Source organism: Caretta caretta, chromosome 4, assembly GCF_965140235.1.
Source record: "Caretta caretta isolate rCarCar2 chromosome 4, rCarCar1.hap1, whole genome shotgun sequence".
Classification (NCBI taxonomy): Eukaryota; Metazoa; Chordata; order Testudines; family Cheloniidae; genus Caretta; species Caretta caretta.
In genome coordinates, this window is record NC_134209.1 from 33370842 (window position 1) to 33393454 (window position 22613).

Genomic DNA, 22613 nt, shown 5'->3' on the forward strand with positions numbered 1-22613 from the left:
GTGCTCCAGACACCCCCCACCCTCTGCCTTAAACCTGTGGGGTCTCATGAATGTAGTCATGTTAGCTCCACATCTGCTGGAGACTCCCCCATACCAGGAGAATCGGTCTGGAGGATTGCCGCTCCCTTTGTGCTGCAGGAGCAGAAGAGAGGATGTAGAGAGTTGGGCCCAGTAGAAGTGCTCTACCAATGTGGATTATTTTTAAAAGTTAGGTATCTGAAAAAGAAAATAACAAAACCACACACAAACTGATATTGTCTCTTGAGTTACAGACTTGAAACTTAATTATGTCTTCTAACTGAAACATCAATCAATGGGTACTTTGTCAGGTAGATCAGGCCTCTCATTTATTATTACTTAGAGTCAAGGGGGTCATTGTTCGGCCCCACACAGAGAGCCAAGGAGATGGAAACTCACCTCAGTACTCATTACGGTCTTGGATCCCCAGGCTGGGACTCAAAGTGGAAGTGGAATAACAGAATAATGGAAGAGAAGTGTTTCATGTCTGTAGTGACAGTGCATCTGTATTGCTTTACAAGCAATGCTCTGCTCAATTACTCAAACTCGAGTGCTCAAAATCATGCTCCTAAATTCATGAATAGGTTCTGAAATCAAGTGGCCTGGCTTTCAGAGGTGCTGAGTCCTTGCTTCTCTGGCTGACTACAGTTCCACTATATATTTTGCTTCATGGTGTTTGTTTATGGTCTTGTTTATGCTGACAGAATAACATCTACTGTTATAATCATGAATGGATTTTATGTCACTAGCCTAGCCACATGGGAGAGTTTGTGCTTCATGCTAGTAATAATACTTCATATTTTATAGCACACAATGTCTGAGGAACCTGATGTGCTTCACAATAGAACAGCATCTTAGTCTAATTTCACAGATGGGGAAAGTGAGGCTTGCCCATGGTCATGCAGGAAGTCTGTGATGAAGCCAGGAATTAGTTTCTGACTTAGTTCTGTGTGTTAACAATAAGACCACCTTGATCTAGCAGTTACGTTAGGTTTCTCCTTTAAGATAATAATGTAATATCAGTAGTTGAGAAAATACAATGTAATTGAGTTCAGACACTGGAACAAACTAACGCCAGTGAGGACAAGGAGCAGTCAGGCTAAGGTGTATTCATTAGAACGTCAGATGGTTTGTTTAGAAAAGGGGGGGGGGGAGAACACTTATCTAGTGAGAGAGTAAATGCCTAGCCAAAGTTCTTTCTGCTCCTTCTGTATGGATATATATAACATAATGAGGTGAAAGTTTCAAACCTGTGAGGTTAGACTCTTAAATACGTATTTAGCTACCCAAGTCACTTGATTTGCTAGGTGCTGATCACCTAAAGCTCCTGTTAAAATAAAATATGGTTTGGGGAGTCTGTTTTTGGATACACGAGTCCAAAATATTTGTCCCAGATGCATTTATAAGAAGATGGAATTGCACAAGTCAGCTGTTAAGTAGTGGGCTGCTTGGTCTTGCTCCCATTTAAGTCAACAGGAGGTTGGCCATTGACTTCAATAGGACAAGGATCAGGGTTTGTATGAAATTGCTCCTTACGTTTCACTGTGGATTAGGAAAATGGATATTTCCCTCCCATTTTTATTATTTCCAGGTTGATTTTTGTTGCGAGAGACTGTACAGGCAATTGAGACCTGTCATTCTTGAAACAGCACTTAATTGATGCTATTTGGATCACATTGTTACGTGTCTTTCCCAGTAGGACAAACAACCTTGAGGCTGCACATTCAGTTTGGTCAGAATAAATTATTTTAAACTGACACATTGCGCATATCTTAAGCAACAATGAGATGGCTCAATGGGAAGAATTTTCTATTTAGCTGCAGTTCATTATTAATGTGCTAAAAGTTTTTTTTGTTTTTTTTAAAGGCGGAGTTGAATTTCTCCTGCCCTCATCCAAATTGTGAAATAAATTTGAAAATAATGACATGCTAATAATAATTAATTAATAATAAAAATGGGTGTGTGTGGGTGGAACTGAGAGTGAAGTAGATGCTATGTCAGGATGTGGAACTTTTATCACCTCTTCTGTGCTGATTGAAATTCAGCTTAAGCCAATAGTAACTAAAGTTCCTACCATCTTTGACTGTATGTATCACAAAACTCAGATGACACTGATTGCCTGTATTGTCAATGTGCCAATTCAAGAGCTCTTTTAAGGACTAAGGTCTTTTCAGGTTAGGTTTCAAGGATCCCCTTTATATGTTAGATTTGTTGATGGAAAACACACATTTTTAGTATTGCAAAGTCTGCTTGATCTCACAACTCTGAGGCCTCAAAAAGTATAATGGAATCAACCATTGTGATTTGAACCAGGTGTGGTCTACTGGACATACATAGAAAAAAAACCCTGTCATAAATATAAAGGGAAGGGTAAACCCCTTTGAAATCCCTCCTGGCCAGGGGAAAGCTCCTCTCACCTGTAAAGGGTTAAGAAGCTAAAGGTAACCTCGCTGGCACCTGACCAAAATGACCAATGAGGAGACAAGATACTTTCAAAAGCTGGGAGGAGGGAGAGAAACAAAGGGTCTGTGTCTGTCTGTATGCTGGTCTTTGCCAGGGACAGAACAGGAATGGAGTCTTAGAACTTTTAGTAAGTAATCTAGCTAGGTATGTGTTAGATTATGATTTCTTTAAATGGCTGAGAAAAGAATTGTGCTGAATAGAATAACTATTTCTGTCTGTGCATCTTTTTTGTAACTTAAGGTTTTGCCTAGAGGGGTTCTCTATGTTTTTGAATCTAATTACCCTGTAAGATATCTACCATCCTGATTTTACAGGGGGGATTTCTTTATTTCTATTTACTTCTATTTTTTATTAAAAGTCTTCTTGTAAAAACTGAATGCTTTTTCATTGTTCTCAGATCCAAGGGTTTGGGTCTGTGGTCACCTATGCAAATTGGTGAGGCTTTTTATCCAACATTTCCCAGGAAAGGGGGGGTGCAAGTGTTGGGAGGATTGTTCATTGTTCTTAAGATCCAAGGGTCTGGGTCTGTAGTCACCTAGGCAAATTGGTGAGGCTTTTTACCAAACCTTGTCCAGGAAGTGGGGTGCAAGGTTTTGGGAAGTATTTTGGGGGGAAGGACGCGTCCAAACAGCTCTTCCCCAGTAACCAGTATTAGTTTGGTGGTGGTAGCGGCCATTCCAAGGATAACGGGTGTAATATTTTGTACCTTGGGGAAGTTTTGACCTAAGCTGGTAAAGATAAGCTTAGGAGGTTTTTCATGCAGGTCCCCACATCTGTACCCTAGAGTTCAGAGTGGGGGAGGAACCTTGACAAACCCATGCAATAGATGGACAACATTCAGAATTGCAGTCATGAATCCAGAAATACTGCGCACAGTATTAAAGGATAAACCTTTTGATTACCCTTGAAGAGGAGGCTTAGTTAGTTCAATATCACTGAAAAATTGTTTGAAGAATTATTAAAAGTGAACCAAAGAGCCTGTATCCTGCCAAGTCCTCCTGAATTTAATGGTTCTGTGTTTTTTATGCTTGGCTTGAATGTTTCAGGGGAAAGATTACTCTGTAACTCTGTAGTCCTCTTCTGTCAAATTTTTAAAGGTGTACATTATTTTCAATCACTTGATTAAAATGTAATTAATATGTTAACATTAAGGATTGGATCCTCAGTGGGTTTAACTGTTTTGCAAATCTGATAGAAAGTGGAGCTTTGATTTACACCGAGGATGTTTCCTTATGTTGATTGTCCTAGCTAACCCATTTTCCGAAGGATTTTCACACCATGTCACAGAAGTGCTGGTACAATTCTAGGCTTATTCTCAGTATCCAACCTTGATCACATTAACTTTAAGTTCCTTAATTGTCATTTGGATGAGATGTAAAATTGATGTCTTGGCCAGTTATAATCATTAAATATATTCCAGAGTGTCTCATTTTCCTTGGCAAATTCCAGTGTGGGTAGTTTATATTGTGCCTACTTAAATTCCCCCAGTTTCTCTAGTTGGCTCCAGTGATTATCTTTATTTTCTGTCCTAAACTTCGTATAGTTGCTGTGAATTGTTAAACAGTTAAGTTAGAATCCTGTAACTATTTATTTATCGTACAGGTGCCTGTACTATTGTGCTGGGTGAAGGGATGCCTTTAAATTTTAAAACTTGTCAAGTCAGCATGAAAGAGGAATGTTTGTTTGTTTGTTTGTTTTCCAGGGGCAATTTTTGATGAATCTGCCAAAAAGGATGAGGAGGTGTTTCGTATGGCAGTTGCTGACCTCAACCAGAATGATGAAATCTTACAGACGGAGAAAATCACATGTTCTGTGACATTTGTGGATGGCAACAACCCATTTCAGGCAGTTCAAGAAGGTAGGATTTAAGATTTTCTGGTTTTGTTTCTATGTGGATATAAAAGCCTGTATACAAAGTGCCTTCATAGTCAATTATAAATGTGTCCTCTTCCTGCCTTTCTGCAGAACTTGTGGGATGCTGCTATTTCTGTGTTGGGTGCTTTTAAAAAAAAAAGGAAGGATGCTTTACAATAGCATTGCATGGAAATTCACTTTGAATAGGAATAATACTGATATGGTTTGTTCTGGAAAATAACTGAATATGGAATATGAAAAACTTACTGTGATATGAAGCAGCAAATCTTGGTTTGAGTCATGTTTTGTTAGCAAGATTTCTTGGAGAGAAGGTAGAGAGGAGTTTAGCATAGTCTGTCTTACGTATCTCCTCTTGAATTGTGCTAGATGATTTTAGTGTACAACCAAACAGAAGCGCTTTTTTTCATGACCTCTTAATACTGCCCGTTGATTTTATTTCACTTAACTACTTTTACCTACTCAGAAACAAAAACATAAGTTGTTTTGAGGACAACCTCTTGAGGCTTTACAGACTAAAGTTACCTATTTTATACAAGGATTTGGAGATAACCTTCAAGTCAAGAAAGTAACCTGTCTGAAATATAGCCATTCTCTATTGGTCTCATATGCTTAAATAAAAGATGAGGGTGTTGCTAGTAGGCTAAGATGACACAAATAGTTGGTACCATAATTTCATATTTTCAAGTCTTTTGGAACAGGATTAATAAATCATTGGTGTGAATGAAAATGTTGGCTGATAAGGCAGCTATGTGAAGATCTTCTAACTGTAAACTTAAATTTCATGAGCATTTATCTTGTTTCTTGCTCTGACATAAGAAATAACTCATTCTTGAAATGCAGAGCATATGTTTATTGTAGACAGACTCGCTTAATTATATAATTCAAAAAAGAGTTTATTTAGTAAACGTACCCTTACTGCATATTATATTTACATGACTGCATATGCTAGGAAAAATACAATTTATCAGTACAAGTATAAATGTAATTTACAACATTTTTTTTGTTTGGAAGACATAAATGAATGTATGTTTTTCTATATTCTTGTAACTTCCTGTGTTACTACATAGTAACTATGTGGAATTTGCCATGTACAGTAGTTAATTTGCCAACAATTAATCCACTACTGGTACTGCTTCTGTTAAAATTAGTGGCAAAACTCCCATTGACTTCAATGGGTAAATTCAAGATCGTGTCAGTAAAAGATTACTGGTACTACCTGGTGTTTTTCACTGGTAACCTCACGAAAATTCAGCAATTGAGCATTTTACTACACTTTGCGGGGAGTGGTCAGAACCCATGTGGGTAGCAGTATAAGGATGTAATGCTTTGAACAGGGCTGAGCTATTATATTTTGAAAATAGTGTGGATTAAGATCTGAGAAAAAACTGGAGATAGGTGCTGTCAAGGTTCCTCCGCCACTCTGAACTCTAGGGTACAGATGTGGGGACCTGCATGAAAACCTCTTAAGCTTACTTTTACCAGCTTAGGTTAAAACTTCCCCAAGGTACAAATTAATCTTATCCTTTGTCCTTGGAATATCCACTGTCACCACCAAACTCTAACTGGGTTTATTGGGAAACGTAGTTTGGACACGTCTTTCCCCCCAAAATCCTCCCAACCCTTGCACCCCACTTCCTGGGGAAGATTTGGTAAAAATCCTCACCAATTTGCATAGGTGACCACAGACCCAAACCCTTGGATCTTAGAACAATGAAAAAGCATTCAGTTTTCTTACAAGAAGACTTTTAATAGAAATAGAAGTAAAGAAATCACCCCTGTAAAATCAGGATGGTAGATACCTTACAGGGTAATTAGATTCAAAACATAGAGAATCCCTCTAGGCAAAACCTTAAGTTACAAAAAAGACACACAGACAGAAATAGTCATTCTATTCAGAACAATTCTTTTCTCAGCCATTTAAAGAAATCATAATCTAACACATACCTAGATTACTTACTAAAGTTCTAAGACTCCATTCCTAGTCTATCCCCGGCAAAAGCAGCATACCGACAGACCCAGACCCTTTGTTTCTCTCCCTCCTCCCAGCTTTTGAAAGTATCTTGTCTCCTCATTGGTCATTTTGGTCAGGTGCCAGTGAGGTTACCTTTAGCTTCTTAACCCTTTACAGGTGAGAGGATTTTTCCTCTGGCCAGGAGGGATTTTAAAGGGGTTTACCCTTCCCTTTATATTTATGACAGGTGCATTCAAAATTCAGCTTAGTGTGAGGGAGACAGCTTTTTTCAGGTCACTGTTGTATTTGCATTGTCAGCATGTGAATGGTGCTGTCATAGGTTCAGGATGGATACAACTAGTTGATGATGCTTACTTATATCTGACAATAAACACCATCAACCATAAAATCAGGATGACAGATTTCATGGAAATATTTTTTTAAGCTCTGTGACTGTTGAAGAGCTTAATAAACTCTTACATAAAGAAAAAAGAAAGCATGAATGCCTAAAAGTTGTGTGTGTCAAAATAAACAGTTAATTACTTATGGTCTGATGCTGAATTGCTCACTTTTGTACAGCAATTGTGTTCTTCACTCTTGGAAGATGTCTCTTTTTTAAAATTTGAAATCTGAGTGGAGTAGATGTGAACTGAAATGAAATAATCTTTAAGTAATCATGTGGGTGGGAAAATGTCTATAACACTGAGATCATGCTCAAAACATTTGCTAATCAGAAACCTATTTTCTGTAAACCTGTGATTGGAAGCAGCCAAACAGAAAGGTCCATTCTGCTAACAGAGCCTAAGTTATTTATAATTGTTGGACTTAAACTGCCCATATTTTGTTTCTTGGGGTGCAGTAACTGAGGGGAAGGAGAATGGGGGAATGGGGGGTTGGTTAATGGTTGTGTGTAACTCTGCGAACTCATAACTAATGTGCACGTCAGCCCTCAGATGTTTTATATGTAGCTTTATAGACAAAGCTTATTTATTTCAGACTCTACATTTGTACTGTACCAAATAGTCATCCTTTGAATATGCTCTTTTATATTATTATGGTGTCCTGAGACTCCTTACATTTGTATCTTAGGGTGTCTTATTAACAGTTCTGATATCACTGCACTGCAAAGCTGAGTGGTTTTATCCCAGATGAACTGTGAGTGAGTTGCCTTCTACCAATGGAGGTGACCTCAGGTACAATACACATTTATTATAAATCACTGAAATATGAAATGACATTGATTTTATTAAAATGAAGGAAAGGTTCTCCCTTTGATGTAAATTCTAATGGAGAGACACAACAGCGATAATGGATCATCTCAGTGCGGGCAGTCCCACAGTGAGATTGAAATGCCGTATGTAAAACTATCAAGATAGGAATGCTTATTCAAACTTCAGTCTAACTAAACATCTGTAAGTGTGTCATAATAATGTTTGTTCTGGATATACAGTTCTGAGAAACACAACGCTGGTACATTGTTATCCTTTGCCTATTTTATACAAGCTTCACAGAATTTCTATTTTACAGACAGTAGTAAACTAAGATTATCATCTTTCCTTGGTTATGGTTGCTGAAGTATGTTGTGTTCATGAGGAGGCCAGAAAGAATAATGGATATGACCTTTTATGCTGTGGTGCTATAAGGGAAAGCACCACACCGATTATTATCTGTGTAGCAACAAGGCAAGAGAATATAGATCTCCAGTCCTCTCGTGATGAAAATCTCACATTTTAAGCATTGTCAAACACAATGAATTAAGACACCAGATTGCTGTTGGTATAAATAAGTTCCCTTCCTGTGAGACTGTGATATTTCTTCACTGTATTTGCACTAGGGGTAGGGTAGGACTTTAAAAGGAGCTGAGTTCTAAAGTACACTAAAGAGTGAAATTTTCTGAAAACCAACAAGGTTCTAAAATTTTTAAAAATGGATTTTTTTCCTCAATTGGTCACTTGCTCAAAGAACAAGTAAATGAATTCATATTCTTGCCTTTCAGGAATCCATCTCTGCTGTGCTTTTAATTTCCTGTCTTTTGCTTGCTTGGAATGCTCTTTCCCTGTTGGTTTTTTTTTCTATTCTAGGGCTCTAATCCTTCAAAAAGCTCCCAGATTTTTCCCTCCTTGAGTTACCTCTCCCCTTCTTTCTTCATGACTACAACAGTGTCATTCACTCAAGTGTGCAATGTACAAGAGCGTGCAAACTTATCTGGGTTCTTAGCTTGGGTGTCATCGATAGAGAGACAATGGCAATTTCACACTGTTCTGTTGATGATGCTGTTGGTATTCAGTATCTTCCTCCACACCTGGCTTCTTACTGATTAGGCTCATCACTAATAGTTACTCTATCTCCTTTGTTTTTTATACGTTTTCCCTGAATCATATTTGTGGAACTTAAGTTTATTCCCATTTAGGGAAACTTCTGTCATCTCCACTTCTGGAGACTCCTCCTTGTTATTCCAGGGGAGATTCAGGAATTATTGCCTACAAGCTTCCCCACCTGCAGAAAGAATGGAGGAGGTTGGCATTCTTCATCAGAAGATCTCTCGGGATGCCCAAATAGCTCACTCTTGGGCAGCCGGGCTTGAAAGGCTTTTGGCAATTTGACAAGTAAAAATGAGAAGAGCTTTCCTGGCAGGCATCCAGGAAAATGAAAAATTTCATTTTGGTTCTCTCAAAATAAACATTTTCAAAGAAAATTCTGTGTGTGTTTGGGGTGTGGTCCCGGTTTGTGATGAAAATGTTCCCCAAACCACACATTGTTTCACAGGAAGGCATTCATATTTTTTGGCAGTCTCTATCTGCTGAGTCGTCGTGCTTGTCCCATTTCCCCGAGCAGCACAGTTTCTGCAGTGTCCGTATGGCCATTTCCCCCGTAGCAGTCACTGCACGGATTCTGCAGGCATTTGGGTTCATTGAGATGTCATTAACAGCTGGTTGGGTGTCTCAACTGCCAGGCTCAGCAGGCCCCACTTCAAAAACCTGTGAAGTCCAAACCACTCAGAGCTCCAGCTCTAGCACTTTGAATCTCTAGTGCCATTAAAAAAAAGAATCCAAAACTCCTTCCAGAAGTTCCAGCTCAAACGTAAATATGAATGTACAGAGTTTTCCCAGTTTTTATTAACCTGAACATTTCTTCCAGATCCTCACTTGTAACTAAGCATTCTAGACAGACAGTGAATAGTGTGAGGAACCAGCCAGATGAAATTCACCTTTTCTTATATCCTCTAATTCTTATCTTTTTCCACTCTCTCATGCTCTCCAAGTTTAATACCATCTAAGGGTGAGAAGCCTGCTGACGATTGTGGAGAAGCTCCGATTATCTTCCCTGCATTTGAGCCAAGTCCGTAGGTCTCAATGCTTCACTCGTACACACTTTAGACACATTCAGGTAGCACATTGCCCCATAACTAGACCCACTGAATAAGAGTAGCAAAATCAGGCCCACAGTGAATGTCAAAGTAGTATACTTGAATATATCTGGTAGGTTAGGATGGATTTAAATTGAAGTTATATTTTCATATGATATAATAATGTGCTACCTACACATTTTACTTACATAACATTTTGTATCACAGTGACTTGCTAAAAAAACCTGTACATAGTGGTAAATTGCAAGCTTTTTTAAATAAGATTGTATTCTTTTATATAGGCTTCTTTTGTAAAATGGTATAGGAGTTGTAATACGGGAGGGCCAGGGAGCAGTGGGACAGTGCTAGATATATAAGCTCAAGGCTAATTAAGGCGTGGTTCCCTGTAGACTAGGGAAGGTGGCTGCAGGTTAATTGGAGCACCTGCAGTCAATTAAGGCCCTGTTAGGAACCTAATAAACCCCCCTGTGTCAGGCAGATGGAGGAGGAGGAAGGACTGGAGCTTGGAGGGGTGTTGAGAGATTTGGAAGACCTGAGAACTGAAGTAAGGGAGACCCTGCCCCAGCAGGACCGGGAGATTCCCTTCCCCCCAGCATCTAAGGACCGAGGATAACCCCACCTAAGGGGGACAAGGGTAAGAAACCCACAGGGGTTGAGAGGGGCTGGGTCTCAGAGCAAGGAGCAAACCCAGACCCCTCCCCTGCTGCCCTCCCCCACCACCTTCTGGGGCTAGCAGTGGGGCCCTCAGCACCTAAGAGCAGGGGCAAAAGGTGGCATCTTAGCTCCCCGCCAAGAAAAGCGTAGGACCCACCAGACTAAAATCGTCCGTCTTGCCACAGAGTGTATAGGCTATTGTATAGGAGTGTATAGGCTATTCCTTCTGTAGGCTGTATAACAACTGATGCGTCGCTAGCAGGTTTGATTTAGGATGTTTGAAATCCTATTTGAGAAACATTAGTGATATTAAAACCCTATCCATATGGATTTTGAAAATTAAAAATTGTCCAGGTTAGTCACAGGAATATAAATACAGACACCAACTCAAGCCTTCATAATGTTTTTTGAAAGCTGCTTGTGGTCAGTAAATAAGGTATTGAGTCAGAACTAAATGCATTTCAGCTGTAGAGTAGCAGAGGTTTGTAGAGCAGCAATATATGTGAAGGTCACATACAGGTTTTCATTCTAGGAAGTGTTATGGTCAGAAATTATGACCTGATGGATACATCTGCTGTGGCATTTTGGGGCTAGATGGAATGTGATAAGATTGTTTCTTCTGTGTTTCTCTGATTAAATCCACTGCTAACTCTCCTGTCAGTTGCATTGGGTGCTCAAACTTCTCAGCTTTGCTAGTGCTGTTTATTATCTGGTGCATGTTCAGTTTGAGTTCAAACCTTATATGAGATTGCATTTTTTCATTGCCCTTCAATTTCGTTCCAGGTTTGCTTACTTCTATTACCAAAAACAGTATTTTGCTGCAAAATGATGGGTTAATGTTGAAGAAAAAATCCACTTTCTGTGCAGAATTTTAAAACATAGTAGAGCTTGAGAGGAAAAAAGCATTTGAATTGAAAAAACAAAACAAAGACTGCCCTTTTCCAAAGGCAGATGCTAATGGAAATATTTGCAATTGCTGGTGATGTGTGAGATTTGCAGTAATACTTCAGGAACTATGAGCTAAATTCTGTCTTGGATTACTTACACCATGTCATATAGGCATAATGTTGTTGCCTGTCCTGACAATCAGCCAAGAAATAACCACAAACAAAGGTCAAACTAGAGCAGCACTGAGGGTTGATTTATTTTCATCCCTTACTTACGCAATTATACTCTCTCACACAACCCATTTATGCTGGCAGGCTGCAGACACAGGTGCTGGTTTTGATTTCACAGGTGGCTGAGGGTGATCAGGTGACAGTTGCCCGGAGATCGACCACTAGGTGATGACAGTCCCTGAAGTCCCTTCCAATCCACGGGAGGGCTCTACTACTCTTGGTCCAGTCCTGAGTTTAGCATGCTGTTACATTTCCTTGTTCGTACCCCACCTCGCCGCCCGTCTTGAGATTTATACCTTCACCAAGACAATACCATGGTGCCGTAAAAGGCGATATTTGCTTCTTTGTTCTGTTAATGGCTGTCACTATCTCACTCATTCCTTACATTAATTGCATGATACAATTGGTAATATAGAGCAATGCAGCTTTAAGCAAGCATCTGACATCACTGGGGAGCTTCTGCTGCTTGTGGCTTTGTAACAGCATAACGGGAAACTGTGCAGACTGCACTCGAAAGAGCAAATGGGGGGGTGCAGGGGGCTGGTGTGTCTGGCTACAAGTATAAGGGGAAGTAGGCTGGCATTTCTTCCCCGGTCCAAATTTCAGCTGGTGTGACCATAATGCTACCCCCAGTCTCTCTCTTGGTTTCAGTATTGCAAACTCCAGCAATTCACAATTCATGAGTTAGCCCCCCCCAAAACCATGAGATCTTCAAAGATAAATTATATTTTGGTTGCTTTTTATTTGTCTTATGAGCCTTGTTCATGTTTTCAATTTTTCTCCACTGATGAAAGCTAGAAACTTTTGTTTCTCAAATTAAAGTTGAGATTCTCACATACTCAGAGGACTCCAAGAGCTGGGGCTTCAAGAAAAGTCAAATATTGTGAGACTCAGGATAAAATACCTGGCCTGAAAATCTTGTCAGAAGGCTGTTGGTGCTGCTGGGGGTCATATCCCTGGAAACATTCTTTCTAAACAGTTCACCGGGACTTTGGACCAACAAAAGAGACTCCTCAGTGCATAACCAAACATGTTAAAACATGACTTTGGGGTCTTTAGTTATCATTGTGTGGATATTCACATGGAGCAGACGCAGTCCAAATGAATAGTTTAGGTAATTCACTGTTGCATCTCTTTGCTCCGATCTGAAGAGCATGCAACAACCTGGGAAACAATACTAATTATTCCTGAGGCCCCTTCTTCTTGGGGACGATGTCTTTCTCTCAAGAGACCAGGAAATGAAGAAAGAAAGAGAGGGACAATTGCGTTCTGCCACAATAATTGCACTCTATCACAATGCTGAAGTGATGTAGCTCTTCAAAGGAGCTAGAAGTGCTAGCATTGGGGAAACATCACAAAAATGTCAACAATTGTAAGCTTGCTTTAATGCAGCCACTCTACATTTTTGCAATTTAATCTTGCCCTTACTTATCCATAACTTGGAAATAGTCAATGGGATTTTGTTTAAAATGTCTAAAATTTAGCTCAGCATTAATTTTTATGGCAATGTTTGAAACTAGCCCCTCATCCCCTTGCACCTCACCTCCAAATAGTGGGCAGCAATTTTTATAGACCTGACAGTGTTTCCTTCCCCAGATGGCCACCTTACTTTTCAAATGTATCTGTATGAGACAGGCTATTAGCCTCTGCAATAGACTTCAGCTAAGTGTTTCTGGACGATGGTTCAAAACAAAAGCTGTTGAAATCAGGATTTTTTTAAAAACAACTGTGATGGTCTTCTAAACTGGAGTGCAGAGAGCATCTTCGAGTGCCTTTAGAAATACAGATTCTCCTGCAAGCAACTTTTATGTGCTGCAGTGACCAAACTTTTCTGAACCCAGATCAACTCTGGCTTTATAATCTTCACTATTCCATTTACACTTCACAAGTGCTCAAGAAATATTTTCACATATTACATGGTGCTGTTGAATATACTATTACATATTGGTAATAGTTTTAAGAGTGCTATGCAAATTGAGACATACATAAATATGACAATATTTAAAGATTTAAGGCATCCATGACAGAAAGCTTTTGGGTACCTTAGCAAACATAAATCTAGAGATTTAGTAGATGCAAATTTAGCCAGCACTCCAGGAGTTTCCCCCAAGGTTTTCTCCTTTAAATAACTAAGCACTCCAACCAGATGGTTTGGGTTTGTTTTTTTTCCCTAAAGTACTCTCCGTAGAAATTAGAGGTCAATCATAACTGTCAATCAATAGCCAACCAGTGATGTATATTCATAGACAGGCCTAAACATAATAGTTTGCACCACCCTCATGGCAGCTACCAACTGATTAGGCAATGTGTTCAATGATCATACCCTGGTGTTTGGAGGTATTTCCACCAGGTTGGAACCTGTTTGATCAAAGTAATATTGTAGATGGGAGTTGGTTCATATGAAGTTATCTTTATTTTGGGGAAAGTCATTGGCCTTTGTAAATATACCTGACAATTTAGGTTTGTGAGATGCCTACCACACTGGTGTGCTGATCTCTGTTTGGGGCCCTGAGACACTACTGTAATGCCAATATAAACCATAATTTTATAATACACACACACACACACAAGACCAGTGTATATGTCATAGAGTACAATAATGCTATGCTATACAGGTTAGTTTTGCTAATGAAGAATTTGGCCATAATTCTCTGGAGATTAAGCCTGTTGTGAATTATGAATGTCATTCCCTTAGCTGTGGAAATTAATTGTATTTTAGCCATGTTCCCTATTAAACTGTCCTCGTATACTATACCATACTAGAGAATTATTTCATAAATTGAAATTATTTCAAAAACTTACTTGTTCCAAAGAGCTGTTGCAAGGACATATTTGGAAAGGAGTCAGTGTTTTATTAAAATACTAATATATTAGAAGTTCCCAACCTTTCACATTTAATTTTTTAAGAAATTTCTTCTATAAAAGTCCAATGTAAATTCTACCGCTGGTGTCAGTGTGACTTTAGCCTTTATGATTACGACACCATTTTAAATCTGTTTTCCTCAAAGAAATAAAATAATCATTTTGAAATTTTGGATTTGTAGTCGAAAATAGCATTGTGGAAGACTGACCAATAGCATGGTTGGTTAAGGCTCCTGAGTGGAACACAGAGGGAGTTATGATAGGTACTGTATGCCAGAAGTTGCAAATATGATTTGTGCATAGTTTACTTGGAGCTTGGTCTGGACCAGGGACACATTTGAAGCAAATTGTCAATCCACTTCCTTCTAAATAGGTAATGTAAGCCAATCTCTGTAATCTCCTCCAGCAGTTTACAGTGTGATACAAATTGTACCAGTTACGTCCATTTTTGGCAACTAATTTAACTACTTCGTATACCCTTGAATCACTAAGCAGATGCCTGTAGGTGGATACCAAAATTGCAGAACACTGGATCTAAAATACATGTATTTATGCTATCAGAGCTTCTTGTCTATTCAGTAGAGGACAAATGTGACTCTTAGTAATTTTTTAAAATTTATGTTAAATATTTTAAGGCTTTTTCCCGTGAAGACATCGATTCAGGAGCACAAATAAGCATATGCTTAACTTTAGAGTATGTGCTTAAGTCCCCTTGACTTTGTGAATAGCCACAAAATGTCTGCAGAATCTGTCACGAGACCGTTTATTTATTTGGATCTTTATATAATTGGATAAGGGCACCAGCATACATGAGAGGGACTTAATTATATGCTGAAAGGCTTTCTCCTGACTCAAGACCTTACACTGCAGCTGGGAGTTGTATTTTCCAGAGCAGGAGTATGGGTGGCTGCTTGGATTAGCCCCCCGAGTACAATTCCATCCAGCCCCTGAATCCATGCTCGGGCAGCTCGCCAGTGCTGCTGTGGGCACACTATTTTTAGCATGCTAGCTCAAGCACATCTGCCTGTGCTGCAGTGTAGACCTATATTTAGAATATGTACTGGCACCTGGCTTAATGCCAATTTAAACCTTTTTTCTCCTGCTTTAGAGTACTGCATGTAAACTCATTACGTATTCTCAGTCAAAGCTCTTGGACCTTATCTTACAATTATGTGTGTCAGGAAGGAGTTGACGGCTCCATAGCTTCTTTGCTATGGAGGTGTACGAAATAGGGGAGGTGTCTAAACAGTGTTCCACAGGAACAGAGAAGAGAATACATGGACCCTAAATCAGGGTTAGTCCTTGAGAGCACCTGCAGAGTTTCTAACGACACGTGAAGCCATTTACTGAACCTTTTATGTAACTACAGGAGGGCTCCAATATAACGTAACTTGCATGGCTGAGATACCATGGAAAGTCATTTTTACCTTACCATTTCCTGTCACAGCAAGACTAAATTCTTCACTAGTCACCAGCCAAGGGTAACTATAGTAAGCAGTGAAATACATTAAACACACACGTGGTCATATGATTTTCATTTACATGCGATTCTGCTTGACAGCATTTACAGTTTAAACTTTTTAATGAATAATATAGATGAATGCACACTGATTAGTGTAGTGGTTTTCAATGTTTTAGTAAGGTAGTCTTAACAAAATACACTGAAATGAGAGAGAGGCAAGAAGGAAGCAAATGTCTGTAGACTAGGAAGAGGCCAGTTGACACTTGGCTGTCTTTTTTTTTTTTTTTCCCCAAAATTTTCTGCCCCTCCTTTATCATAGTCTTCATCCTATATTCTTTTGTAATTGCATCTAGGACATTAGGTTCTACCAAGTGCCGAGCCAGATTCTATACTTGTGTGTACAACATCCATTGTTAGGAACTGAGGTTGTCTATCAGAGGACAGAACTTAGCCCTAAATACACTTGATACAGCACAAGAACAATTAATATCTTCTCTACCTTAGTGTGGTAGAACATCACCACTGATGGCCTGAAATTTAGAAGAGAATGGACTTTCAGGTGTCGATTCAACAAAACAGCACACATACTTAAGTCCATTTGTATTCTCCAAAGCACCCAGAAACATGCTTATGCTAAACATGACTGACTGATTTTTGAAGTCAACGTAAAGATTACTTTAAAGTAGAGACCATGTTCAAGTGCTTTGCTGAACTGGGGACTTTACCATATTAATTCACAAATAGGGCAGTAGATCTTTGAACACAATCATCTTATCTTTCTGTTTGTATCTTTTGTTGTGGCACATGTAAAAACCTCCTTTCTCAGAGACAAATTGTATCAGTAGGAATTAGAAAGATTGTATACGGCATTATATTGATTTATAGCAATTCTGTAATATGCTAAACCGCAACATTTTCATAACTTTCATTATTTGGACAATTAGCATTTTAAAAGTCCCTAGACATCCAGAGAATCTATTGCTTTTAAAACATTTTTTGGCTGGTAGTGATATGCCATCCACTCATTAAAAAACTAATGGTACATTAATACACCCCTAAATAATTCTCTTGTCTCTTATTGTGTCACTTATTGTCAGCAAAATCATGTTACAGAAGTGTGTGTACACGCTAGATTTTCACACGTCTACACAGTCATGAATTATGATAGACACAGTTTTAGGACATGATTAGAAAAGATAGCAAACCATATTTATGCTGGTAACAAGCTCGGAAATACAATTCAGACAATGTTTTCACTTTAATGGTTTTCTTGGAATATAAGGAAGTGGAACTAATTTCATAAGCCAGGCACCAATTTCTGTTGGAAAATACATAAATAGTCGTCAGATTCAAGTTCCAGTATTGAAAAATAATTTCTATTTTGTCAATATTTGTTGACTTTCTTGAAGTTCTTTGTTAAAAGTTGTTTGCTTCTAACATCTTTATTTTCTGGAAAGCCTTGGAGGTGACAAACATTTTTTTTTCTTTTTTGCTGCTGTTTCTATATTTTATGAAGACCTTCAGAAACATCTTCCTGTGATTTTATATATAATCCAATTCTTTGACTGTCAGCAATGCGAATCTACAAATACATTTTTAAGGATTTATTAAGCCTTGTGTCACAGAAAAGAATAAGCGGTCATATTTCAAGCAAAATAACACTTAAAACTCCTGCCAGAGGAGCCTTTGGGTCAATAAGACATGGTTTAAATAAGTTAGTGGACCTTCAACGTAAGACAGAATGCCATCAACAATATTTTGACAAGTCATGATGCATTAGACTGCAACAGAATGGTTTGAGATAACATTGATAAGGAGATCCTGTAGGTAAACCCATTTGTACAATAAGTCAAGTAGCGAGGCTTTTACAAATGGAATTGGTCACCCCTTCTCCCCTGAAGCCCTTTTTAAGTCACTTTGGCAAGTAGCACAATGTACTGGAACAATATTGTTATATGAATGGAAAGTACTAGAAGCTCAGGTGTCCAAAGTAATGCCATGGACTTGTCTCCAGAAAGTTACAGCACTTATTTAGCCACCCGGTTCTCTTAAAAATGCTGTTAAACTTGTCATGCTACTTGAAGCTATATGAAGGTGCAAAGCACCCTTAGTTTCATCACCAACTTCAAACTCCAACCATTTTCTGCAACGGTTCATATTCTGAGTACCCCGTTGGTGGATGTTACCACAGAATAAGCGGTCTAGCAAGAGAGAGTCTTGCCTGTGGTGGTGCTTGTGTTAGCTCCCTAACACCACCACGCTCTCAGCCACTCAAGCACTTTCCTCTGGGCTATGTCTCCCCTGCCCCGTGCTTCATCTTTCAGGTTAACAGTAGTTGCTTTCTAGTCCGAGTCCCTTTGAACCACTCCCCTGTGATATCCAGCCCTGAGACTTGCCATTCGCAAAAATCCCAGATACTCGGCCCCCAAAGGAGCAGCCATGTTAGTCTGTATTCGCAAAAAGAAAAGGAGGACTTGTGGCACCTTAGAGACTAACCAATTTATTTGAGCATAAGCTTTCGTGAGCTACAGCTCACTGCAGCTCACGAAAGCTTATGCTCAAATAAATTGGTTAGTCTCTAAGGTGCCACAAAGGAGCAGTGTATCCCAGTTTACCGGTTTTACCTTAAATCATCTCTACTGTATACCACTCAGCACTTGTGATAAAACAGGAAGAACAGAGGTACTACTAAAAATATGTGGTGAAAAGAACTCATTACAATACAAAACAAAATCATGAAACGTGCTAGGCCCTACACTTAGTAATAGTAACCCTTCCTATCTAATAAAATAGGTTTTCCCCTCCAAAGTTCAGTCTGCTGCAGAGCTGGCTGGCTTCACAGGAACCAGAATCCAAACTTTCATGAAAAACACCCCCTGCTCCACAAGATGGATGGATGGATGCAGAATGTTTTTCTACCACCTCTCATATACTGAGTCATTCTTTTGTCTTGTTGATGTTTTGGTGATGCTGATGGTGAACTTGTCATGAAATTTCACACATGCATTTTGATTCTTTCCTTTCAGGTAGTTTTGCATGCTCTTCAAACCTTTTATTTATTATGCAAGCTTAAACAGCTCTCTTCACATAGAAAATGTGAACTTGTGAAGCTACCATTCACTCAGTGTGCTCATTCCTCACTTTTGAAATAGGTTGGTTGTTGTCATTGGAGAAGGGGCTCGTTTTAGAGCAAAAACTTTGTGCAACTTTGAGATATTTTTGACAAAATGAGCCCACATTTGAGTTCATAATGAAATGCACAACTCAGATTTCAAGTTTCATCTGTCACTGTGAATGTTTCATCCATTTCTCAATCACAAGCTACTACTAGAGAATTTCCTTGAGTGTTCCATGAAAGGGGGTCCACACTAAAGCGTATCACTTCCTCTTATCTGTTCTGGCCATTCTTGTTAACTGCTTGTTTGCATAGTCCAAAATCGAGCACATGCAGACCATAATGGCTGTCTCTTTTGCCAGCTCAGTAAAAAAGTCTGCATTTATGGTACTGAGTGCTCAAAACTTCTATTGAAGTTGCCTCTGAAAATTAGCACATCCTCTTCAAATTAGAGCATCAGGGCCAAATTTTGATATTCAACATGAACAAGAGTAGCACCTTGCTCCATGAGTGCTTCCGTTAGCTTGAATGGGATAACTCATGGAATGAGGTACTATTCAGTGGGAGTAGAAGATGTCCAAGTTCGGCCTCAGATGTTTACATATGTAAGTGTGGAATACAGATTCAATCAGAAACTCAAGAGACCTCTCTCTATATAGATTTATAAAAGGTTAAAATATTGAAATATTAATATTAGCTGGTGAAAGAAAACTTAGTTCTGTAGTAGATGTATGGCACTGGAGTGTTGCTGCCTTTTTTTTCTTTTTTTTTTGTTGTCTTCAGGTCATTTTTAGCAAATTTTGTTTTTGCTGCATGAGGCCTCGGTGAGCTAATGTTGAGTAAAATGTGTTTTGAAGCTGCTTAGCCTGAGGAGACTTGGGAAGCTCCAGCCTTTCAGAAACTTAATAAACAAAAGTTTTAGGTGCGCAATCTTAATCCAAATGCCATATCGGTTTACATCAAGCCTTTTATATGAGATCTCATTGGTTGTAAATTTGGCCTCATTGTACAGCTTTAGAACATTTTAGTAAGGAATGCCCAAAGTTACTTGATTAAATATAGGATTTCTTAAGAAAGGTGTTAAAACCAAGCAAATGGAGATATAAAATGTGATTGGATATAATCCATTTTATGTTGTCAGAAATTATTTCTTGTCACCAAATAGGCAAGGTACCTGTGCCAGTGAAGTGTAACAACCTAGTAAAGAAAGCTGCTCATTAAAAAAGACACACAAGGTTAAGTTTGGGAGTGCCTTTCCAAATATGCACAATGTCAGGCTTGTTTGAGTTCTGGGATGTTAAGGGAAAATGCAAAATTCAAGGTGGTTTATTTATCCTCTGGAATATATTAGTGTGGAGTGAACAAGCATGCAGGTGTTAATTGACTGTGACACAGTAAAAGTGGTTATAAATCATTCTTTGCTATAGCATAAATGCAGGTAGGATACCAATCTTGTTACCACTATAAAATAGTTTCTTAATTTTTGTGAGACAACTCTGTTCCCTGCCAGTTCTTAATAATCATAGCTGAAATTATATGGGCAGAGGCATAAGGTTAAGAAAGAGCAAATCAGTCCAGCTTCTGGTGAATAGGTATATACAACACAAGAAATAATTCCTATAATAATATATAACAGTTACATAGTATTTTTTATCAGTAGAACCCAAATGTACTTTATAAAAGGAAGGAAATAACATCATCCCTATTGGCAGAGTAAGTAACTCAGTTACCAATAGAGTTGGCTGGAATTTTTTCACCAAAACATATTTTGACTAAATATGGATTTCGTTCAAATTATAAACGTTTGAAAAATGTGTTGGTTTTGATGGGGGTGTTGTTTTGTTTTAAAGAAATATTTAGTTGTCAAACTTCCCTTTTTTGACATTTTCAGAATAGTTTATCTTTTGGAAACAAAATTTATTGTTTATATATCAAACATATATTCGTAAAGGTCAATCACGACCACATGTTCACGTTTTTATGAAAATGAAACATTTCAACCCAAAACTAAATATTTTTGGAAATTCAACAGGAAATTCTGTAACTTTTGGGGGTTTGTTCTATTTCAGAAAGGAATATTTTGAAATTAATGGAATTTCCTGCTAAATGATAAATCCGGTTCACTTGGAGATGTAGTTGGAATCCTTGCCAATGGGCTCAGCAATGAGGCGAAAGACTGGATGAGAATGGCTTCATTGATCCTCTTTTTTTTAAAGAGGGACTGGGCACCTAAATCCCTTGAGCAGCTCTGAAAATCTCAGTGTAAATCTCTAGTCCTTATCGTTCCAAAAAGAAAGTTGAAAATGGAATTGAGTAAAAACTGATGCCATAATGTTTGCAGAAAGCATAAACGATAGCTCTGAGACAGAGAGAGATGTGAATTGCTTTTATTCATGTAAATGGTGTGCTGAATCTGAAACCTAATTATGTTGATTTCCAATGTTAGCATTAACTATTTCATTGTTCATTATTGCGTGCAAGCAAGGGGGATTGTTGTATCATAAAGATCAGCACAATGTTCTACACATGGTATGCATTTTGTCATCTCATTTGGGGAGGGGCTTGATTTGTAAAGGGACCTGTAGAGCAAATCTACTTTTTTTTTTTCCCACCCTCTCTCTATTTGGTACCTTCAGACTAGAGGTGAATCAGTTAAGTAAATAGACACAACATATAACCCTAATTTTTCATTTGACTTTCACCAAAGATGATTATTCTCGCTCTCCCCCGCCCCCCCATCTCCTTTTGTAAATCTCTGTGCCTCCTAGTTCTGAACAGGGCCAGTTTATAAAATTGCCAAAATAGCATGTGAGAGGATGATGAAATTTCCTCCCAGAATTGAAGATCTGGCTGGTTTAGATAGTTCAGATAAGCTTTTGACATTTGGGGTACTTCTTCAAACTAACAATGAGCTTAATTAATCAATAATTACATGTTATAATGGATATAAATAGAAAATTGATGAGTGCAGTTGAATAATTTAGCAGTAGATTAGGGAGATAGATGCCTGGAATACCAAATGTTGTACATATTTTTCATTTAATTCCTACAGGATATCTACTAATGGTGAAATAATAAGTTTCTTTTTACAGCTTTGAAATAAGTCCCCAGAGACACCAGGCATGACAAGTCTCATGTCTTATTTATTTCTACAAGAGCATGTGCTATGTCATCCGTAAGGTCCATCAATAATCTGTTCCTTCAAGACCATTACTGTAATTATACCCTCAATGTTTGTCATACAGACATTTCTTAAAGTTTTAAAGGGCAGAGGAATTACTTTGGCAGAAATCTCAGTAATTTAGAGTAATTAGATCTGACAAACTTTGCTATAGACAGAATATATTTTTGGAAACACCAAACATTTTCTGGACAATGAAAACACCCTTAGCAGATTTAATACTATGCTGGATTTCAGATGTCTGCCTTATTCCTATTAGCCTATTTGCCAGCTAGGTTAAGCCCCATTCAAAATACACCGTCTCCAGGAAGAGAATTTGTTTCTTTGATTTACCATTCCTATTATTCAGCTAAATAAAATCTAGTGATGAGGTGACTGGTCTGGCTGTCATTACAGAATCATATTCAGTACAATTCCAAAAGTACACAAATACATTCTAATATAATTTAAGGCCAGAAGGGACCGTGACGTTATCTAGTCTGACCTTCTGTATATCCTAGGCCATTACATTTCACCCTGTCACACCTGTGTTGAGACCAATATCTTG

General features: G+C 38.4%; 1 protein-coding gene across 2 annotated transcripts in view; it reads left to right on the forward strand.

Annotated features, from left to right (window-relative positions):
- The window catches only part of GRID2 (glutamate ionotropic receptor delta type subunit 2), a 1039989-nt gene that overhangs the window by 190450 nt on the left and 826926 nt on the right, over nt 1–22613 (forward strand). For both annotated transcript variants that reach the window (XM_048847025.2, XM_048847024.2), the window contains one exon: nt 4184–4339. In XM_048847025.2, coding sequence (XP_048702982.1) covers nt 4184–4339 — 156 coding nt within the window. The remainder of the gene's footprint in view (nt 1–4183; nt 4340–22613) is intronic.